Source organism: Columba livia, chromosome 1 (genome assembly GCF_036013475.1).
Source record: "Columba livia isolate bColLiv1 breed racing homer chromosome 1, bColLiv1.pat.W.v2, whole genome shotgun sequence".
Taxonomy (NCBI): Eukaryota; Metazoa; Chordata; class Aves; order Columbiformes; family Columbidae; genus Columba; species Columba livia.
Window position 1 is genome coordinate 208910216 of NC_088602.1, and position 24264 is coordinate 208934479.

At 45.4% G+C, this 24264-nt stretch overlaps 1 protein-coding gene across 3 annotated transcripts in view; it reads right to left on the minus strand.

Moving 5' to 3' along the window:
• The window catches only part of PLXNA4 (plexin A4), a 490888-nt gene that overhangs the window by 231815 nt on the left and 234809 nt on the right, over positions 1–24264 (minus strand). For all 3 annotated transcript variants that reach the window (XM_065049321.1, XM_005509327.3, XM_065049322.1), the window contains exon 4: positions 13371–13502. In XM_065049321.1, the coding sequence (XP_064905393.1) occupies positions 13371–13502 (132 nt within the window). The remainder of the gene's footprint in view (positions 1–13370; positions 13503–24264) is intronic.

Sequence of the window (24264 nt, forward strand, 5' to 3'; positions counted from 1 at the left end):
GGGCTGTTCTTGCAAAACAGAGCATACAGCTCCCTTGAGAAGGGAAAGAAAAACAAGTCCCCATCTGTTTTGGAGGTGAAAGGGTTTTCAAATCTCTCTTGGCTTATTTTGGCACTGCATCCTGTGGGTGAAAGACATCCTGTCCCTCACCAGCATTTGCACTGTAGCAAAGTGTGAAACACTTCAGCCCATCCAGAGCACACGGGGAGGCTCAGAGTGCTCAGTGTTTGCAGCAGCAGCTTCCAGAAGAGCCCTGCCTAAATGTCAACACTGTTTTCAGAAACAATTATCGGCAATGCAAAAATAGCAATCAGGGAGTTATGTATCTCTTCTCCATCCAAAGGCTGGCAGATGAGTTTATATCATAAAGAAGCCAGAAGAGGATCCCTCTAACTGCTGGCCCTGAAAACTCTCTATCAAAGATAACACTACACAGGCCTTCCTTTCCAAGGGTAAAATCTTCAGGATGACCAGTGGTGAGGAAGTAAAACAAACTTCCATGGATCCTCCATGGCGGTGGTGGATGCCCCATCCCTGGAGACATCCCAGGCCAAGCTGGATGGGGCTCTGAGCAACCTGAGCTGGTGAAGATGTCCCAGGGGTTGGACTGGATGAGTTTTGAAGGTTCCTTCCAATCCAAACCATTCTATAATTCTACAGCTGGAGAGGCGCTGCAGAGCTATGGGAGTCCCCACTGACAAATTCTTCATGGTGTTTTGCATAGGTTTGTCTGTCCAAATTGCAGCCTCCCAAACAATGTCCAGGAACAACTTGGGTTCCTTCCTCGCACAATCTGGGTGGTGTTACCCTCTTTTGGGAACACAGGAGAGCTGAGATCTACAGGCACAGCTCACACTGCAGCATTCGGTCTCAGTGCCAGAGAGTTTTCCATGGTTTATTGCATTTATTAGCACAGCTGCTGGGGAAAAAAAGATACTTTGTCATGATGAAGGCTAGGTCAGTGCAAATGTCCATCTCTCTCCTTTGTGCCAGTGCTCTGTGAGTTCAACATTAATTACGTGAATCACCCTGGAGTTGATACTCCATCAAAACACGTTCCTGATGTGATGCTTGGAGGCAACACACAGGTTACCTTTGCTCTTTGGGGCAGAAAATACTGACACATGAACCTCAAAACTGCTTGGAAGCTTCCTTCCAGAGGAAGCTTCCCCAATAATGTCATTGGAGAAGGCATCTTGTACAAACAACATCTTTCATCCTCAAGAAATCCAAAGGGCTTTACAAGTTCATAAGTACGTCACAAAGGCATCCAGGGATCCGAGCTCTCAGAGGAGGGACACAAGAACAGGTTTTTACATCGGAGTTCAGGACTAGAGGAAAACAAGTGAATTCATCAGGTCAATTAAAGACAGGATTTCTAGGGAGTAAGAATGAGAGGTGAATAGTGCTGGGATCGGGATAACACAGCACAACTAAGAGTTTGAGGGCCATTATTTAGGAGTTGGACTTAATGATCCTTGTGGGTCCCTTCCAACTCAGGACATTCTATGATTATTTCAAAAATCCCCAGTCTTAACCTGACTTCTATTCAGGCAATGACACATGGAGCATTTGGCAGAGAAATCGTCCTGTCCATGTATGACACTCACTGTATGGGCAGGCAAACGCCCACTGATCTACCCATACAACTTTCTGCATTGATTTTTCTGTCCACTCAGATCTTCCCAATCACCCTATACAAGAATGTATTGACCAAGTGCTCTGTTCGCTGCTTCAAAATTTTTTTGTAAAGGAAAAAAAATAAAGCGAGACAAACCAAATTAGGCCTCAAGGGTTCTCATAACTTCCTCATCCAGTTAGGAGATTAAAAAAAGAAAACAACTTGCAGGGTACTTGAGTGCACTTGTCTCCAATCACAAACTGGAAAATTTCTACAAACTGGAAAATTAAAAACAAAAAGAAAAAAAAAATACCTGAAAAATGTGGAAAACTCTTTAACAACACAGTATTACATTAAAGTTATTTTTAATATAAATGACCATAAAAGCCAGATTGCCTTTCAAGGGCAGGTTCTGGAATGGATTTAATTTTCCCATTCCTACTACTCACATCTATGATGATAATGACTATATCAAGTGATATAAAGTGATAAGAGATATTTAACAGAATAAGACAAGAGCACAGAAGACACAGCAAATTCTGAGGCACTTAGAAATGTTCTTCCTGAGTGTGAGAACAAAATGTCTATTAATCTCCACTACCAAGGCGCATGCTTAGGAGTTCAGAGGTATCACATGAAAAATAGAAAAGGCATTAGAAAAAGATAACTCTGTGCACTTATGGTGTAAGGAAATGCCCCAAGAGAGAAAATACTTGCTTCTAAGAATGTAATAAGATACATGAGCCTGCAATGGAAGCAACTTTTGAAGCATATTTAAAATGCAATGATTAGAGAAAGGTCCCTGACAGCCACTGGGCACCGATCAGGGAAAGCACTCGAGTATGTGTTAAGACTTAAAAGCTTAAACCCAAGAGGTTTAAGCACCCAAGACGTGCCTATACCTCTGAGGCAGGGTTTCTGCCTTGCTTAAACCCTCCTCCCTGAGAGCACTGGTACCCAGGCTGGGCTGAAGCAGAATACCAAAGCAGGGGGATGATTAACAACTGGTGCTTTCAAACGACATGCAAATGCAAGATCTGTGCGAGGCAGCAGTGAGGAGGAGACCTGGCTGTCAGGGAGATTGGAGGAGACAGATGTTTAATGGAGCCCAGGATTACAGAGCTGCCAGGCTTCACATGTAATCACCAGCTTCTTAGGTTTCGTCTTTCTTCTTCCCTTCTTCTGGGTCTATTACAGGGTCAGGGGCTGGGGGAAGGGAGGATGCAGATTTTCAGATTTCCAGCTAAATTCCTCGAGCTGCCCTTAATACTCTGACCTATTCCCAGCTGAAATCACAACCTACCACTCTGACGGGGCTCAGAGAGACAGGAGTGGATTTTTTTTGTCGTTTAAAACAAGAGGAGCCATGCATTTAACTCCACAGATCCACCTCTTTTTACCCAAACAGCACAGTAGGTCTGCTGAACAGTCTGTGTTTGACTCAGAAAGGCCACACCGTGAAAGAACAACACCGCAATCAATAGTGCCAGATGACCCACACGCCATGTGCCAGGTAGCACGATGCCCCAGGGGACACATCTGCACAGCTTCCACACATCACCCACTCCTGAGGATCAATAATCCGTGATTCTTCTCACCCGGGGAATGACTCTACAAATGCTTTTTGCATTTATGGGTATTGCTCACTTTTTTCTCCAGTCTTACTCACTTTTTTGTCCTCTGTACAAGGCAGGGGGTAGTTATTGCTTTGTTAAAGCAGAACCCCATGACTTAGAAGGACCAATGTCCCCACTAGAAAACACAGGGGACAGGAGGAGGGAAACCTGGTTAGAATGAATGACCCATCTCATTCACAGAATCCCAGAATGTCAGGGATTGGAAGGGACCTCAAAAGCTCATCCAGTCCAATCCCCCCGCCGGAGCAGGAACACCCAGATGAGATTACACAGGAAGGTGTCCAGGTGGGTTTGAATGTCTGCAGAGAAGGAGACTCCACAACCTTCCTGGGCACCCTGGTCCAGTGTCTGTTACCCTCACTGAGAAGAAGTTTCTTCTCAAATTTAAGTGGAACCTCTTGTATTCCAGTTTGAACCCATTACCCTGAGCCCATTCCTCATGCCACAGCTTCAGGTGTTGTCCCAAAACCATGATTCTATCACCCAGTGTGCAAAAAAGCCGAACTGTAGCATACAGAGATGAGATATTGTTTATTAGAGTTGTGCAAAGCAGAATGCTGGAATGAAGCCAGCATAGCAGAAAGAAAAGTAACAGCCATTATATACAAAATCTTATCGCTACTCAGGCCAGTCCTAAAACCCACTTGGTTACATGTTTGCATATTGCATTAAACAATCCTTTTAGCGTATAATGAACAACAGCTAAAGGACACTTTATCCAACAGTCTCGATATATGTCTTAAAGGAAGACTCAACTAATTGTGCGGGCTTCAAAATGTCTAAAGCTGCAAGGTCAGTCTCTCTCATCAGGTGTTTTGCAAGTCACCCTTATATTTGTCAGGCTGTTCTAAAACTGAAAGGATTTATATATCTTTAGGTTAGCAATTGCAGAGAGGATTCATTCTTTTAAGTGGTGATGACAACACAGGGAACTCCCTACGATTGTGTCCACCACATGAATACCTTAAGGCAAGGAGACCCAAAGATGAATTAAACCGTCTTCTACAGGAACACAGCACTTTTGAAAGCCTCTGTGCATCCTCCAGCTCCCCTGCTGCTTCTTTGAGCAGCCTGTGGAAGAATCATCATGGCCTGGGGATGACTCTTTGGCAAGTGAGGAGATGAATGTTGACATCCAAATGCAGATCCACAGATGGCAGTGTGAAAGCCCTCATTCTACTTCTAAACATTGGACACATAGAAGAAGGCATAAGTGTAGAGTTCAGGCCAAAATATTCCACCAATGTGACTGAACATGGGTCTTTTAATGAGAAAAAGCATCACACGCTAAATTGTTTGAATTTATCTGTATAAACATAAAGTGCACCCCAAAGAGTGGCCTAGGGATGACTGAGAGACTCAGCTCTGGCACAATACTCTGTCACAGGCATGTGTCTTGACCAAGGACATGTCACTCAGCCCTCTCTGCTCCTCAGCTGTAAAATGTCACCATCACTGCTCTGACACAGAGGGCAGTTCTACAGAATGATGTTTTGCCAGCAAGCAGGGTTTAGACTCTGTCCATGGCTAAGTATTTGTTCAAAATATTGCTGTTCCAAGTACTTGAGCAGTTGCACTGATACACTCCCTCCCAGCTGGATCCCAGTGATTAATGCAATGGGCTTGCAGAGAAGTCATTTCTCTGGGATGGGGCAGGTCTGGAAGAGACGGGGTTCTGGCATGGATAAGCAAGGCCAAGAATGAAGCAAATGAATACTGACCTGCATTTTGCATTAAATCCTTCCCTCCAGTGAAAGACTATCAAATTGCTCCCAGCTAGCCCCCTCCACAGAGCCTGGGCTTGCCTACGTTCCTCTAGGTGGTACCAAGGAAGCTATAACTTAGTGTCATCTACAGAATGGTTACAAAGAGAAGTATAGTTATTGTCTCAAGGCAAATGTCCATCTCCAATACCTGCAGAAGAGCTCAGACTAGACACCTGATGGTTACATAGCAGAAGTGAGGAGAGATGATTCCCCATCAGAAACCAAAGGCCAGATTCACAGAGTAAAATATTAATTAGGAAACGAATGCTTATTCAGATATAATTACCTTTCACACGTGGGAGCATAGGAATGAAGGTCCTGAGGCCCCTCTGAACCCTGGGATCCCATAAAGCTTTCCAGATCTCACTGGGGAATGCACACCAGCCTCAGCTTTCAGGAGGAGACCTCAGTGTTCAACAGCCAGTAGTGGGAGTTGCAGAAAGCTCCAAAATATGTCCTGATCTTAGAAAAAATCTTCTGTACTTTCAGGACACATGGAGTCAACAGTGATTTGCCCACAGGTATACAAGGACTCTGTGAGCAAGGCAGAGCGTGAGTCCAGGTCTCCCAAATCCTCGACTGTCTTCCATCCACAAGGCTTTTCTCCTTTCCAATACACTTATTACTTACCATAGTACTTGTTTTGGGACAAAGTGGAACACTTGAATACAGGATGAAACTGGCTTACAAAAGCATTTCCAAAGCATAAAAAAGAGATTAATTCAAGCATGAGAAGCCCAAGGCTGAGGGATAGTGGGAGATGAAATTCCAGATGCCCGTGCATCTCATGAGATGGAGGCAGCTCCCAGCAGAATTTCTTCCCTTGCCATAAATAGATCATTTGGGACATCTCCAAGACCTCAAATTGGTTCCTCACCTGCTCACCCACCCCAGCGTTCTGAGTTATTTACATCCTTGCTGGAACAATCAGCCAACCCAGGAGGAAGTTAAAGGACTCCCTACTCCATTAATTATCCCATAACTGCTTACTCTGAGGATAACCATGTGCTAGAAGCAAATGAGTTAAAATCAAGGCAGACTACGACTTTTTGCTATAATATGCCTTTTGCTGATGAAGAATTATTTCAAAGGAGTCAGCAGCACAATGTGCTGCAGTTTTGCCAGTGGGCCAAATCGTTTTTATCATTCTTGGCTGAGAAACGCAGGCCCTCAGTGTCTTTTCCATCCTTAGCTGAGCATCCATGCAGGATTTTCCATCCACGCAGTCATTTCTCAGAAGGCATCTGACCTTATTTAACAGTCCCTTAATTAGGTGAAAGCAAATGCAAGGGAGAGTGGAGTTCAGCCTCTGATATTGCTGAGGGTGATGAGTGGTATTTTAGGGACAGGAAAGAAGAGTCGAAGAGAACAAAAGTTGCCTTTGCTGCCAGCTGGGATTACAGTCATGGCTTGCTAGACATTGACTGAACTCTTGGAACTGTTCTTCCCTGGTTTGTGTGGGATTGCTGAAGAGCAGGGCAGCTGGGCAATGAAACAAGTGGTTTGGCTTGCTCTTCTTTTGAGGATTTAGAAAGAGCTTGACATGACACATCTTTGCAAACAGAGCATGCATTGCAGCTCTTGACTTGGGCACCTTAGAAGCTCTGATGACCCTAGTCTTGCCCAGAGAGGTGGTAGGTACCCCATCCCTGGAGACATTCAAGACCAGGCTGGACGGGACTCTAAGCAACCTGATATGGGTGAAGATGTTCCTGCTCACGGCAGGGGTTGGATCAGATGACCTTTGAAGGTCCCTGCCAACCCAAACTATTCTATGATTCCAAGATCTTACCTAGAATGTCATTCTGGTCTAGGAGGAGCCTAGTCCAAGGAAGAGACTCTACTGTCAACAACCTTCCTTCCTTCCTGGCTTTCAGAAGTTGAACAGTGAAGCCCTGCAGAAGACCTGACCATCTCCAAGGCATGGATATGCACTGTGTGGTCACCTTCCACCCTATGTACAGTAGCCTCTTCTACAAGATGACAGTCAGTTGTCCAAAAGCCTACAACACTACAGTCAAATTATAGAAATCTGCAATAACAGTGTCAAAAATTAGTTTATTGGTGTCTCCACTGCTTTTAAATCCCTAGAACAAAACGTCACACTTATTAACCAATCTCAGATTTTCATTTTCAAACAATTCTTTCTGTTTCTGGACCAATGATGAAAAGCTTGATCTGCGTGCAACCTGGTGGCTTACAAACAAACAAATGCAAATTAACAGGAAGAATTCTTAAGTTATTTTTAAAACTTGTGATCTTGAGCCAGTGTTTCTGGGGACAACCTCAAACTGACAATCCCCTGGAAATAGCCGCTCCAAACATAGGATTTAATGCTAATTGAAATCTTGTGCAAAGACCATATTTGAAGAAATTAAGCTATACTTAGGTAAAGTTATTAATGATTGCTTTAACTAATTGATATGATAACACAAGCAGCAGGTAAGATTTTAATCAGTGGTCATGAAAGCAGAAGTAAACTAGCCAGTCGCCACCTCTTCTTTTGCAGCTAACTTCCACACAATAATTCTGTTGCAGATAGTGACTCAGCAGCAAAGGGAAGAAGAATAAATCTTAGGAGACAAATAGGTATAAGCCTTCCCCATTTTAATGAGAAACAGACACAGAAAGGCCAAAAAGACCCTGTCAACATGATTTGTGATACTGTTACTTAATTTTAACCAAATGCGGTTTCTGCCACGCTTTAGTTGAAGTACATATTTATTTGATATTTCATTGGCAAAGTTTAAAAGACTCCGCAAAATACCCATCTGCTTCTGATACGCATGACCCTACCAGTCTCACCTTCGACACACTGTAATGGTTTTAGGGAATGATCACACTGCACAGCTGTGATTTATTCTCAGAGCATGGATGACTTTCTGATAGTTTGCCAGGAAGAAGCACAACTTTCCACTGGAGCATGAAGCTGACTCACCTGCACCAAAAAAACCCTGCCTGAACAAAGAGGGACAGCAAATTTTCTCCTAGTCAAACATAGGGTTACTCATAAACTGCAGAACAGTGACTTCCCCAGCCATTAGTACATCAGAAGTATGAGGCAGCTCAAAGCCTTGGGGTTTTAATAATATGAAGTTGGGGCCTCTTGCTCTTTGTCTGCTGGTTTTTGAGCCTTTAAGTTCATTTTCTCTAGTGCTTTCTTTTGATCCCTCTACATCAAAGGGAAGAGCTGAGATTTTCACATCTTGGAGTTGCTTCCAGGTGCTGCATCAGCTTTGCAAAACACACTCAGCACTGGGAGAGACCGAGAGTCCAACGTGCTGAAACAGAGATATTTAGGGGGTGATGGAGGTGGCCTTCCAAATACTCGTCCAAAGCCACAACAGGAAAATTAGTATCCTCCACCTTGTGACACACAGAGTTGGGCTGTATGTGCGTGTCAACACTTAAGTATCAAGGAGGTAAGGAGGCATGGTCAAACAGCAACAGGAAGAGAAGAATGCAAAGGAACAGGGATGCCAGGAGTTATAGAAAAGCAAGTGCAGGCTGTGAATTAGAGAAAAGGTCCACAAAGAGGAATAGGATCAGAGAGAGAAGCAGGGATGGTGAGGAAAGCTTGAAAGAAGCATTTCAACCCTTACAGAGAGCTCCAGGGAGCTTGTAGGTTCAGGCTTCTCGTTTGGGAGAAGAAAGAGTCACAGAGAGGATTAGAAGAGGAAGAAGGATGTGAGGAGGCATGTGCGTGTGTCATGAGGAGCAAGGAGATGCAGAGACACTGCATCCTTCTCCTGACCCTCCAGCAGCATTTCCCATCTGCTCCTCATCCCCTTAGATCAGCGTGGGAGACAGAGGGCTCTCCAGCATCTGCGCACCAGAAACAGAGAAGGAAAATGAAACAGAGACAACCTTCAAAGTATCCATATCCTGTGACCCACATGGAACATTTCAATACAGGCACAAGTGCTATTCAGACAGATAAGTGAGAAGACGACACCTCGGAGAAGCCACCTCCCTGGCTCTGCTACACAAGACAGACCTCTGTTCAGTGGGAAACACCATCAGGCTTATAACTCAGTTGGAGCTTTTGTGAACGCTGGGGCTAAAAGGCAGATCTCCTGATAAATCATAGAATCATAGAATCATTTTGGTTAGAAAAGACCCTCAAGATCACCCAGTCCAACCAGTAACCCATCACTGACATTAAACCGTGTCCCTAGGAAACTCATCTATGCATCTGTTCAACCCCTCCGGGGACGGTGACTCCACCACTGCCCTGGGCAGCCTGTTCCAATGCCCCACAGCTCTTTCCAGGAAGAAATTTTTCCTCATATCTAATCTGAACTTCCCCTGGTGCAACTTGAGGCCGTTTCCTCTTGTCCTGGCACTTGTTCCTTGGGAGCAGAGCCCGACCCCCCCTGGCTCCAAGCTCCCTTCAGGCAGTTCAGAGATCAGAAGGTCTCCCCTCAGCTCCTGTTCTCCAGCTGAACCCCCAGGTCCCTCAGCCACTCCCATCACACTTGTACTCATGATCAATCCCGTGCATGCACCAATCCTTCCCCGCTCTGCTGACAGGGACATGTTCTCACTTGAAACACGCATATGCCCACACCTGTGTGAAATAATGGGATCTTTGTATAATGTGTCTTTGGGTTTTGGTGACAAATCTTTCTCCTCTCCTCATTCAATTGACATCCCTATAAAATATATATTTGTATACAATGGATTCCCTCTGATAGTGCAAAGCTGTTGCATCCTGCTCCTGAAAGCATGACAAGTCTGATAGTGTCAACAAGTGCCACTTGTCACCTCTTGACATTCACAGGAGCTGCAAGGAAGGACATGTTTCAACCATAGACCACACGGCTAGGCTGGATTCCCAGCTCCCCTTGGAGCCCAGAGAGTTCAGCTCCAGATGAAAAGCCTCCTTTCATGGAAAGGGTTGTCAGGCATTGTAACAGGCTGCCCAGGGAAGTGGTGGAGTCACCATCCCTGGAGGAGTTGAAGAGACACATAGATGAGGTTCTCAGAGACATGGGTTAGTTGCACGGTTGGGTTAACAGTTGGACTTGATGACCTTGAGGGTCTCTTCCAACCAAAATGATTCTATGTGCAACCCAAGGACTCCCCAGCACACTGAGGAAAGGGTTCCGATGCTGACCTTAAAAAGGCCAGGGGACATATTTTTTGGCAGCATGAGAAAGCCTCTTCTTGCAGCCAGGTTTATGGTGACAGCTTTTTGAAGGTGTTTCAAGTTAAAGGATACCTCGCTGAGCTGAGTCCTAAACCCATTGCAGAATAGTTCGGTGTGTGGCAAGAACAATACTTGCTGGGACTGTCAGAGCCATGATAAGACTGGGAGAAGATGGAGAAATTGGCTTTATCATTGGGGCTTCCATTCCTGTTGAGGTCTGATGAGTGATGGAGCTGAGCCTGGGAAAATTGCTTTTAATGGAGCAGCTACACACCCAACAAAACCACTCTTATCTCCAGGGTACAGGCAGGGTTGAGCCCAGGAGACAGAAGGAGGAAAAACCTCCTCCTTCCCCAGGGACAAGCCCAGTCCTGGTGCCTGCCTGCCTTTGGAAAGGTCAGGTCGAGCCATCACCCTCCTGTCTCTCATCTCCACAGACCTCACAATACCAAGGGATTTTCATGGGCAGCGAAAACCTCTGATAAGTCAGTTTCATCCATTTATGACAAGAACTGTACATGACTTTTACAGCGGATGAGATTTATCCTCCCCAGGGTCAGCCTGCACTCCTCCATGACATTCATAGACCTGCCTCCAGCAAAGGCAAACCCTTGCACCCACCCTCAGCTACCGAGGCCCTATTAATGTTAATTCATTCGAGCACTTGAAGTGTGTTATATCATGAGCACACAGATAGTGACTGTATTGCCGTGACAGCAGTGCTGTCATTCACATTGCTTGCTACATCACAGATAAAATCAGAGACGGGCAAAGGCTTGTGTAGTGTTGAGTGTTTCACGAAATTGGATCAGATTTTAAATAATAACAGTCCATGGCCTTTTTGCTAACCTCTCTCATACAGATACTCTTGGACTTCAAAAATGGGTGGGTAGGGATGATTGAATAAATGACAGGAGACTCAGGGCTCCTGGGTTCTCCATGGAGCTTCACCAACAACTTGTGGCTCTAAAAAACACCTGCCTAAGCTTGTGTTTTGGTGTAGCCAGCCACAAAATGAGTCTGTTCATGTTGTAATCATCAGGTAGTCAACATAGCAGCAAGAGTATGTTCTTGGAAGTTTCTGGAAGAAAAACAAATTGCTCCTCTTGTTCCATATTTCAGTTTTTTAAGGAAGTGAGTGAATGCACAGTGTTGTCCCATTGACCTCTCCTAGAGAGAATGAAGACAGCTCCCAGGTGTAACAAGACCAACCAGCTCAATAGACCTAAACATCTTGTCTCTGTAAATCTGAATGGCTCCACAGAACCAACAATGTTATCTGAGGTGGCCTCTTGCTAAATGGGTCTGCGCAAAAAGAACACTCCAGCATGGATTGATTATTGGTGTATCATCATGCTCAAGGGCTTTGACCATGTATGGAGCCCCATCCTGCTCAAAGAAGAAAAGACCAGCAGAGTAAAGGATGAGAAAGAGGAACAGTGTCTTGATGGAAGTCTTGCAGGAAATCACAAACATCACCTGCCTCTACTTCCCACCCCATCCCAAAAGGTGACATCCCATTCTTGCCCAGCGTGGAGCAGATGAGAAATAAATCCCAGCTATGTCATCACATATTTTCTTCTGAGTTATCAACCTCTCACAGTTTTTTTAATAAAGATTAATGTACAGAACTGTTCCCCACTCCAAATTTGAAGTATACATGTCCTTAGCTCAGGAAGAGGGTCAGAGACAAAAAACATTTAAAATAAAATTATGCAAGCAGAAGAAATGGCAGTCATAGATTGGAAACTATAACCCACTGGCTTTGCATAGAGAGAAGGATATTCAGCCTGACAGATCCGAGCTCCTGGACCACAACAACCCTGCTAAACACCTCCCTCCAAAAACCACATGCATCCCCTGTCCTATGGGCCAGGAGAAAACTTCTGCTAGCTTAGGTAAAAAGGCTAATAATTTCAATGTTAACCACGGCCTAGAAAAGAGCAACCTGAAGAGGATGTGTGGAGGGTCTATAAAATCATGGCAAGTAAACTGGGAACAATTATTGATTATTGTGGTTTTTTTTTTTAAGGCAGGAATTAATGGGTAGGAAAACTGCCACGAGGGTGGGTGAGAAGGGGGGATACTGTGGTCAATCTCCATCCTGGAGAATGTTGACTGTGCTGTCAGAGGGTCAGAGCACAACACACAACATTTGGAGGGGGATCTTGGTGTTAGGGAACTGGGCGATACTGGGAGAAGATCACACTGCTTTGAAAGTGCTACTGGAACGTGTAGGCATCCTCCAATAAATTCAAGGAGGCAATAGAAAGCATATCAAGTGGGCGTTTTATGTTTGGTGCCACTTAGGTGGTCCAAGGCCAGGTGGGTAATAGTTGCTCAATGAATCATTGAACACTAATGTATGGGTGAAAATATTACACTTGGGCCAGTGGCCTTCACTGAGGTTTCACTGTATGGCACCTGCCATCACCCTACCAAAATCTCTCGTTGCTCCCTTTTGTTTGGAGATTTAAAGCTCCTCACAAGCACTCATGAATCAACCAGTTATGGTATTTCAAGTCCCTGCATGTCGACAAGATTAATTATGTACAATGAATTCCTTCATGCAAAATTATTTCCTCCTCCCAGCCCAAGCAGCAAATTCCTAAGGCCAAGAGCTCTGCTGAAATCAGCTGGACTTCCAGCTTGAACACTCAGATTTGTCCTTCCCTGGAATGTATTTGTATTTTCAATAATAATACTAATGGCACAACAGGAACATCATGCTAAACTTGACTCACACCCTGTCAGACAGCGTCCTACGCTCTCGTTCCCAATGTCTCAAAGAGGTTCCAGCTTCTCCAAATACTCCGGTTGGAGTCGAATGATTCAGCACTATGTTTATCCATATCTGTGGCAGATGTAGCCACAGTTTGAATGGAAGTGGAGAGCCATGTGATATGCTGCAGATGCAGTAGCAACTCCTTGCCATGTAGCCAGTGTGAAGTTTATTGCATTAAGCAATGCTGGGGGTGGTTTCTACCCCCTTATTTCTTTGTCCCTGGCCCCTCAAAAATTGCATTGATATATAAATGTAATGTTTTCTAAGCATGAAAAATCATGAGATCAACAATGGAGCACATCTTGGTAGTAACTGTGTTCATTGTCAGAACCTCACATGCAATTCTGATGCCCGTACCGTGATCAAGCTAAAAGCTTTCAGAGCACCATGGTCTAATGGAGTTTCTTACCTGCTTCTCAGACATGATGTAGAGGTGTTCATGATCCACTGAGAAGGCCATATCCCGTAATATGGGGCCGGTATCCACCACCTGCACAATCTCATACTCCAGTGTGTTCTTGGTGGTGCCGTCCACACGGATCTGCAGAACAAAAACAAAAGCAGGGAGAGAACATGAGTATTTTTAGTCTTCCCGTGGAGACTGTAGAATAATCATTGGGGAAGTGCATTGTGGTCCAGGTCTTTTGGACAACAACCACTGTCATCACAAAGTGAACATTTTCCCTGAGTTCTCACTTAAAGGATAAAGCAGGTTTAACTGCTCTGCTGGTCCCATCAACCCAGGAGCACTGTAGAAGAACAATACAGAGCCTGCTCGCTTTTATCTGGCACTATCACTGTGCTACTGTCATTGCCTGGACAAATCTACTCAAATTAAAATGATGCCACAAAGGGCAGAATTTGTAGTGATGATGAGCAAAAGATATAAAAAAAAAACCACTCTAGAGACTCCAGGGCTGAGGGCTGACTCACTCCAGTGCTAGTCAGACAGTATTATTGTTCTTATTGCTAATATTCCATGGGGCAATATATTATTGTGGAGTGTACAATACAACACAGACTATTTCTCTTGTTGATTACATATATCAGATCTTGAAATCAGTCCTGCACAAATATGGCACCTTGTGATTCCAGCCACATCTCATAACAGGGTGTCACTTGGGAACATCAATAACGGGAATTATGAGAAGGAGCCAGATGTACAGTCCCAGTCTATCCCTGATGGTGACCCCGTGATACAGAAGAAATTGCACAAAGCATGAGAGTTTCCTTTACCCAAACTAAACCAGATTTCTAGAGATCCATTTCAAAAAAAGTCTTGTAATAATTTTCAATAGTATAATCACAATTCAGGATAATCTATCTCTCCACAAGTATGTTGGGTCCTTCTGGATCTTGTGAGACTCTGTACTTCAGCAAACCTAACGGCCACATATTTCAGAGATGCATCCACATTGCCTATCTACTTTGCTATGTTTTCAATGTGTTGCCTTTCGCTTTCAGAAAATCTTCTATCCTGCAGCAACACAAATATTACAGTATCCTTCTCTATAAGACACAAAGTTGTAGTAGGTCTGCTTCGTGCTCTACGTCATGATTTCCATACCTTCCCGACCAAAGGCAGACCAAAGTCTTCCAGCCCCTGGTTTGCACTTGTGCAGTTTGATAGCTGAGCAAAAGACATTCTTCCCACCCAAAAGAAATAACAAGCTATCGAGAATTTAGAGTATCAAGACCCATTCTCACTGTTCCCTGGCACAGTCCATGAACTTATTCCTTCTGTATCAACCTTCCAAGCCAAGAAAATGAGCCTGAATCATACGTTAGAAAGGCAAAGAAAAAGAGAGAGAGGGAATGACAAAAGGTCTGGAAAGTTGGTCTGAGCAAAGGGTAGCAGTGATATACAGATTCTTATCTTTGTCCTTCCTCCATCTCCCTACCTGCTGTATAACAAAGACGAAACTTTATTCTCTATAGATGGATAGGAAAAATGAGGCAGAGAGGAGTTAGAGGAGCTATCTGTGACAGCAAAGAGTGTAGAGGGTACTCAGGGATGCTCAGATCATATGTGCTACCCCTCAGTATGCTCAACCTATGCAGAAGTGTGTGCATAAGAAGGTATTGGCTGTGGGGCTAGCCAAAGGACACCAGGGGATTTGCAGTTATTTTGTCATCTGGATGGATCTGGTGGTGACAGCAGCATACTCCACAGTGTTGACACACAAAGAGGTCAGAGCCTGAAGCTCAGCTCCATCTGTGCTTCCCACTGGCCCTGACCACCTGCGAGGAAAGGGGTTGCTCATGTCCATGACCCATAATGGATGAATTCAGCTCCTTCAAGTCCCTCTTCTTGGAAGTGGACACTGATATGATTCACCCATGAGAGTCAGGAGAAAGGAAGGAAACAGAAAGTGCTTCACGTTGAGAAATCATAGAATTATAGAAGAGTTTAGGTTGGCAGGGACCTTCAAAGCTCATTCAGTCCAACCCCTGCCATGGGCAGGGACATCTTCACCAGCTCAGGTTGCTCAGAGCCCCATCCAGCCTGGCCTGGAATGTCCGCAGGGATGGGACATCCACCACTTCTCTGGCCAACCTGGGCCAGTGTTTCACCACCCTCAGCATAAAAAGTTTTTTCCTCATGTCCAGCTTGAATCTCCTCTCCTTTAGTTTAAAACCATCACCCCTTGTCCTGTTGCAACAGGCACTGCTAAAAAGTCTGTCCCCCTCTTTCTTATAGGTCCCTTTTAAGTGTGGAAAGGCCGCAATAATGTCTCTCCAGAGCCTTCTCTTCTCCAGGGTCAACAACCCCAACTCGTTCAGCCTTTCCTCTCTCTCTGCTGATCACTATGCTAAACAAACCTTATGTCTTTACTGCTTTGACCTTGATTTTTCAGCATCGCCAGGGTCAGATCTGCAGGCCACCAGATAAGTAAGCAGCCAATTATCACCCCAGGGCTCAGTCACCATCCTCAGCCTTTGCCAGGCCCCATTAGAGGAGAAAGAGCTCAAAGATGGAAGAGGCCGGCTGAAGAAATAGCCAACTGGAGTTAACAAACCACATAGACACAGCCTCCAGGGATGTCCCCTATGCATTCAGTGCAAGTAAAAGATTGCAGAGGTTTCACACTAGAAAAACAGAGATACTCGGAAGCGATTTAACAGACATTGCTAGCCTAATTGCCTGCAAAGTCATTATTTTGCAGAGGGGGAGAGAGGGAGGAATAGGGCTCATTCCAGTGTACGTGTGCAAACACACACATGTGCAGTCATGCACACCCAGCCCAAAACCAACAATAAGTGCAGAAATCTCTCTAGTTAAAGCTAGTAGCTAAAGAAAAAGAAAAATCAGAAGGCCAGAAAGTCTGGCAGACATTAACCCATGCTGCACAGACCATGCAAACCCTGCGCCAGCAAAGAGGTGATTATTGTAGCTTGCAGCCAGAAGTCTGGCCCGTAACTTAAACCATCCCTTTACCTGTCTTAAACTCTGGCTTTCTTATGTTTGAGCCCAGGCACAGAGCCCAGAGGATCTCTACCTTTCCTGCACATTCTTTTCAGTCCTGAGCATCAAACAACACGGCGGCAATTTCTCTTGGAGAGAGATTTATTCCTGGCTCCCAGACACCCACTAGAACCAGGACAATTTGGTTAGAAAAAAAAATCAAAAGAAGAGCCTGTGAAGGGAAAATTAGATGATTCTCATCAAAACCTGCAAGCAAACGTCACTAAAGTCAGGGACACAAGCACAATCTCTGCTCAGAAAGCTGCCCAAGTTGCCAGTTTCAGGGAATCTGAAGCACACATCAGCAGTTTGCTCTGTTCCTGCTCTTCTTTGCCAGCATCAGCCACAAGCCCCAGGTGGAGCTGAGTGCTGGTCTGGTTTTCTTCTGACTGAAGTGTGGATATTCTTATATTCAAGATGTTCCTATTAAGCTGTGGGATTAGAGCCTGACAGTCCAGTGGGGATTTCTCCTTGAAACTGCCTGTGAACCACGGGCACCTCTGCAAGGCAAGAGGGAGGAGACCAAGAAGTGATAGAGAGGGTTCCAGGACCATAAACACATCTCAAAATTCTCAGACCACCACAAAAAGAGGTGTGCAAACTCACTCATCACAAACACACTCATCACCTCTACCACAGCAATACCTGTTCCAGCTGCATACACATCTGTCCTGGACAGAAACATGCTCCTTGGACCACAAGATGATCCGCTCATCACCCCAAGTTCCCCTGCCCTCCTTTAACCCTACACACATGTGCAGAGCTCCCAGGGACCAGTGTTCTCAGGCTCAACATTAATCCTGTTTCCTGGAAGGCTGCACTCACTGGGCTTCATTCTGCAAAGCCGGCTGCTATTAAAACATCAGCATGATGCTTCCCGAAGGTCAACTACCAGGGGACCTATTCTGGCAGCTGTTTGTTTGTTTGTCTGAACATTATCTGGGTCTGGCTGTTTATTTACATCCATTGAAGTATCAGACAATAAATACTCTCTCCCAGTAGCAAACAGATGCTTGCACTCGAATGTTCTGGCTAGAGCTGGCTTCAAAATGATCTCCTTAATGAGCAAACAACACTATTAATCTTTAAAGACACAGGCTCTGGCCTTCCCTGAGCTCTCACTCTGGCCATGGCTAGCCCTACAGGCATCCTGGCAAGCAGCCCATGGGTCTGGTAGATGAAAGAAGGTAAAAGATACCTTCCATCTCTCAACTGATGCTTTTCTGCATTATCTGGTCTCCCCAGATGCTGTGGGGTCCACAGGAGGCTGATGCTTGAGCACAGTCTCCCAGGCAAGCTGGTGGTAGATGCCTCAATCACACTTCAAAGAGGGAGATGAGTTTTAGAGTTTGGGATTGTACAGTTATGCAAACAAGATACACAAGAAACCCCTCCAAATCTTGGGTATAAACTCAAAAGGGTCAAAGAAAAAGCAGTGGGGATGGAGGACAAAGAAGGAATTGGTGTTAACAAGCACTTAGTGCCATTGTTGGAGGATAAACCCAGCAGCAGAGCTGGAAAACCCTCTCCCAAACTGTATGTCTACCTCAGCAAATAGCACAGTGTAACAGGAGTTATCTGTAAAGGGACACTGTTTCTGCTAAAATCCAGTATGCATTTTTGATGTGCTGCAGGAGGTTTGCTTCAGACCCTATATAGCCTGACCCTGTAGACCAAATCAGTGTTTGGAGTGTATTAACATCATCCAGTTTTGTTTCATCCAAGAAAAACCCAGTTCATATACTTTAAAACTGCTCTGCTATGTGAATCACAGCAAATTAAGGACAGACAGCTTATTATCTTCAAAATTTTCTTCAGATTCACTTCAGAAACACATTCCTGAATGAGGACTCCTGTTACCACCTCACCTCTATTTTATTCTCCCCACAGCTTGAGCTGCCCACTATGCCAACTAAGCTCAGCTGTTTCCTACTCTAAACCCATCACCTCCTGCCCAGAGCATCACTCCTGGCCCACCAGTGTCAAAATGAGACCCTCTCCATTAACTCCTTTGTATAAAGCACTTGAAACCCATCCAGGGCTCCTGAGCGTGATCAGGAGCAGGATCACAATGGTTGGCCAGACAGACAGCAGGAGCAGACGCTGTTTGGGATGATAGTCATTACAAATAATTAAATTAATAACTAAGTGGAATAGGAACTGGTGAACCATGGCTCACTCAGCCAACCCATCCCTCCCCATCTTTCTCTTTTGTGCAGCATCAGCAGCCCCTGGGCTGATGAAGGTAAAGGGAATTCATCATTGCAAGCCCCAATGCTTCCAGCCACTGACCCAGCAGCTCCTGCTCAAGTCATGCTGGTGGTTTATTTTGGCCATGAAATTACTCCAGTTCCCAAGGGAGGCAATTAAGTGGCTGCCAGGAAGATTGCAAGGGTGGATTTCAAAGGCAAAGACTCGTAGACCTCAGAATTTATCCTTGCTGCCTCCTCCTGGGTGCAAAGGAGGGAACATGGCTGTGGCACTGTCTCTAAAAGGAGAGGAAATCTTTTGGGCAGGGAAAGCCTCAGCTGGTAGGACAATCTCAGTCCTCCCCATATCTTGAGGAATCCCTTCTTTGTCACAGGATAGTTTGGGTTGAAGGGACCTTCAAAGCTCATCCAGTGCCACCCGTGCCATGAGCAGGGACATCTTCACCAGCTCAGGTTGCTCAGAGCCCCATCCAGCCTGGCCTGGGATGTCTCCAGGGATGGGGCATCCACCACCTCTCTGGGTAACCTGGGCCAGGCTCTCACTACCCTCACTGTAAAAAATTTCCTCTCCATGTCCTCTCCCTTCTTTGTCACAGGATAGTTTGGGTTGAAGGGACCTTCAAAGCTCATCCAGTGCCACCCGTGCCATGAGCAGGGACATCTTCACCAGCTCAGGTTGCTCAGAGCCCCATCCAGCCTGGCCTGGGATGTCTCCAGGGATGGGGCATCCACCACCTCTCTGGGTAACCTGGGCCAGGCTCTCACTACCCTCACTGTAAAAAATTTCCTCTCCATGTCTGGCCTGGATCTCTGCTCTTTTAGTTTAAAACCATCACCCCATATCCTATTGCAAGAGGTCCTGCTGAGAAGTCTGTCTTCATCTTTCTTATCAGACCTTTTTAAGTCTGGAAAGGCCACACTAAGGTCTCCCCAGAGCTTCTCTTCTGCAGCTGAGCACCCCAACTCTCTCAGCCTGTCCTCCCAGCAGAGCTGTTCCAGCCTTGGGTCATTTCTGTGGCTCCTCTGGCCCCTCTCCAACAGGTCCATGTCCGTCCTGTATTGAAGGCTCCAGAGCTGGACGCAGTACTCCTTTCCTCTCCTTCTCCCAGGGTTTCTCACTGAAATCACCATCATTATTTCTCACTATTGGATTAAGGATCTGTAAACTTCATTTCTGGGAGATCCAAGCAGCCCTGGAGTCCAGCACATCAATCCAGGCTGCTCTGAGCAGTGCCCAACCACAGCCTTATGACTGTACAGGGGCCTCTAATACTTCATTGCTTTTCCAATATCAGTTCCTCCCTGGTTTATGAACCTAATGTTCCCCAGCGGATTCTGAGACTGCTGGCTGCTGTTCCCAGCATGGTGAGAGGGCAAAGACACAGCAGACAGACATGATCTAATGTCAGGCTGTTAGGATGATCATCTGTTTCTGCTTTTCCATTGATTTGGGTTACACGATGTAGATCTATTGATCTCGGCAAAGACAGGGAAGGGGCTGGTGACACTCCATGCTCCTCCTATTTCCCTCCATTTCGGCATGTGTTTTCCAGTGGAATTATCCATTCTAATTTACCTAAAGCCTATTAACAGAAGATCAATTTCTAATAAAACATGTAATTTCAATAGCCATGTCTATCTACCAATGCAAAAGGCTTTTAGAAACACTAATTGAAAAAGCAAGGGGTGAGGCATTTCTTTCATGTGCCTAATAGTCAGCAGCCCTCCCTCGTCTCTTGTACAGATGTTTTAAAGTGCTGCTTGCAGGGGCGATGCCAGCCCATCCAAATACAGATCTCTGAGCACATTCAGCCATATGGAGAGCAAGATCCTGGAAAAACATGTGTTTAGTCTTCTCACCACTCACGCTTTCAATACTACCCAGACCCCAACGTGTCGTGATGACAGCCACTGTCACCAGTGGTGATACTAACTGATACGGAGAGGACAGTCAACTTCAGCTTTTTGCTTCCAAGGGAGACCCACATCCTAAACTTGCAGGTGTCCCCCAGCTTTTACCCTGGTAAGTCTCAGCTCTAGAACTCAGTCCCAAGATCATCAGCGTCTGCGTGATCACCCATTCAATTATATCCACAGACCCAAAGTTGTACACACAAAAATACCCCATGCAGAAGGCAATCCCTTCAGGTTCCTGGTTTACATTCCTTTTATCCAGGAGATTTAAATCTTATGATTAGCAAGCAAGGAAGACTTATTTGCTGCAGAACTGCAACAACCAAGGAGAACGGTTCTTCTCCACTTCTCGATCCACACAGTTCCCAGGGCCCTTTTTCCCAACAGCAAACATAGGGTTTTCAAGAAAACAGCTTCCCTAGAATATTGCTGGCTAATACCTATCATAATTGCACTGTAATCCTCTCTCAGCTGGGCTCTGGCAGGAATCATGGGTGGCTCAACAGGGCAGGAGCATAGGGTTTAATCCTTGCAGAGGAGTCACCCACTGACCTCTTGTGTAATCCAGCCAGGCTGCAAAATTAGGTCAAACAGAGATGTGCCTGACTGCTGAACAGGAGATCTTCCTTGCAGGTCAAGCACAGCTCACTGGGGCAGCAAAAAGATTCCTCTTAGTTCAGTACGGGGCAAGATGTTGATGGCCGTCTGTTTTCCTTTTCCAGAGAGATGTGGGTCAGCATGACTTGATATGGCTACGAGGTGCTCTGATTTCATGGTGGGTCAGTGTCTCACAACGGATAGTGATCTGTGATACGCTGGAATGAACCTTTTGCTTTGGGCCAGAGTCTCTTACAAACCAGGAGATAAATTCCTAGCTGACAGATGTCACCTTTCTTTCATAACCCATGGCATATGACCACTGTGGTTCTTCAACAACATTCATAGCAAGAGATAGTCCCCATTGTAACAGATTAATGACCTGAATTAGACAAAAATAAAAAAAACAGTCTTTTTTTCTGGGTTTGGACAGCACATAACACACGGGGTTTATGACCACTGCTCCCAGTATCATAAAAATAATGACTACAGCATCAAGTGTGGCCATTCAGGTTGTATCGGGACTGCAGGGCTCACCTCAAATTAAAACAGCTACAGAGCTGGCCATGGGGGGAAAGGGAAGGAGACAATCAGCTCCTTTCTCTCCATCACCAGGGAGAGCATGTCAGGTATATGCAGCTTTCACATTCATGAGCCAATTGACAGATGACATCATTTTTGAAAGCATGGTTTACACAGGCTCCCCTGGCGCTCCCTGATTGATAAATTAGACACTCATGAGCCACGTGCTAATCAATGCAAATCATTAGTTTATAACAACACAAGGCAGGCTCGGCAGAGCTCATTTTTCAAGGTAATGGCCTGCCAAGTGATCAGTGTTCAGCAACAAGCCCTGCCAGGCGATCTATTAACAGGCTGCTGGCACTCACCTATGGCAAGAGGCTGAGGCCTTTGCTGTCCAGTCCTCCCCAAAGATTGGGTTGTACTACTCAGTGCAAAAGCCAGAGCCTCAAATCTGCTATTTCTCCTCATTTCTCATCATGAGGCATCACAGCTCCTGGGCCTTGCCCTGGCTCCACTGACAGTGGCCACCTTGGTCCCAGACATCTGGGGTGCATGTGCTCTCGCTGCCCACAAACACTTATTCTCCACTTACCCTAATCCTGCAGCCTAAAATAAAAGTCATTTGAGACTGAAAAATTATTCTTTGCCCTCTATCAGTGGAAATCAAAGCAGAGCACTCAAAGCATTGACCTGTAGATGTGTCCGAGAAAATGTCATGCTGACAGCAGTGACATCTCTAAGAGCTAATTTCTGCATCAGGCATGTGTTTGGTCAAACGAAGAGGCCATTTGAACACTCCACATCCAAACTTTTGTCTTCAGGGTCTTACAAGCGTTGCCCAGCTGAGAGGGTGCTTTGGAAGAATGAAGCTATGACAAGGAAAGACCCGCCATCCTTGACCGCTCTGCCAGAGCAAAGGGAGGGCAAGAACATGGGACAGCCCTGCTCCATGCCCAAAGAAGCCTGTAGGGCCTCTGCTTCCTGAGCTCCACAGCATTCCAATCCTTCTGGCAATGAAGCAGTGTCTCTTCTTCCATAAGTTTCTTTATCAGGTACACATCCTACCACAGGTGCTCTATAGAGCACCTCCCAGTACTGTATGGAGAGTAAGAGTTTTCAATTTGACATTCCCAGAGGTAAAGTTCAGTGCTGACAGTGAGGTTCAGTTGCTGGATGCTCATACTTATGATTCCAGTGGATAATCTCAAAGGTCATCCTAGTGCCACTCAATTCATGTGCACTACAATGGGACTTTTGGATGATGCTTCTGTCTCCCTGCAGCACACTGATGATTAATCTACAGCAATTAAGTCATCTCCCATTCCTCACAGCACCCGGTTGCATGAGCTGAAAGGGAATCCCCTGGACCTATTACCCCTGTAAGTCTTCTGATACATGATGGGGTTGTTCTAGTTTTCGAGGGTGCAGGAGTTCAGGTGTGTGTAAAGCCACTGGCCATGGCAGGAAGGATACATATCTCCAGGCATTTTCATTTCTCCGAAACTGGTGGAATTTCATTTACATGACCAACATTTTGGGGAGGAGACATCAAGTTTTTAAATGTTTACTGTGTAACTGCCACCAGTCCTGGTTCTTCATGAAGAGAATGTAAATAAAGAGAATATAAATAAAGCTGGAGAGGAACTTTTCACAAGGGCATGTAGTGACAGGAGAAGGAGTCATGACTTTAAACTGAAAGAAGGTAGATTTAGATTAGATAGAAGGTATAAATTCTTCACCATGAGGGTGATGAGGCCCTGGAACAGGCTGCTCAGAGAAGCTGTGGATGCCCCATCCCTGCAAGTGTTCAAGGCCAGGTTGGACAGGGCTTTGAGCAATTTGGCTCAGTGGAAGGTGTTTCTGCCCATGGCAGGGGGGGGTTGGAACTAGATGTTCTTTAAGGTCATTTCCAACACAAACCGTTCTATGATTTTAAATAGATGCTTTCAGTCTGAGTGGGTTCTGACTGAGATTAAGGGAACAACAATGTCAAAAAAATACCAAAACAGTATGAAAATTAAACTTTTACGTATAAAAGCATGGGTGGCAGTTCATGAAGTGCACAACCCAAAATGCTTGCCTAACTCTGGTCAGCTCTTAAGCAGGGATCAAACTGTAGATAAAAGCAATTCAGACAAGTAGCACTACCAGAAAGGCTCAAAGCCCTGCATGTTTTTGGTTCAGAAATACCCAGAAGCACAGAGTGTGTGTGAACAGGACTGACCAGAGACAAAGTTATCAACACAGTTGGCCTGGAGTAGAAATCCTTACATAGAATTGCTCAGAAACTGAGGCACATAGTAATATGGGATGGTATGAGGCCAGATGGATTGTAACATGGGCTGGATCGTGAATACAAGTCCTTTATAAGTGTCTGTTCATAGGAACAGATTCCTCCCAGAGATGAGCTCATCTCACCGTGCTGGGAATGCAGTGACCCAGAGGGCTGGAAACCCCACCGTGGGGGGTGCAGAGCCGGACCACAAAGGACCCTTTGACTGCGGCCAGACGGGATGAGTTTTGAGACACCCACAGATCCTCACGACAAAGTGTCACTTGAGAGGATGCCAACTGCCCTTTGGCAATGAGGC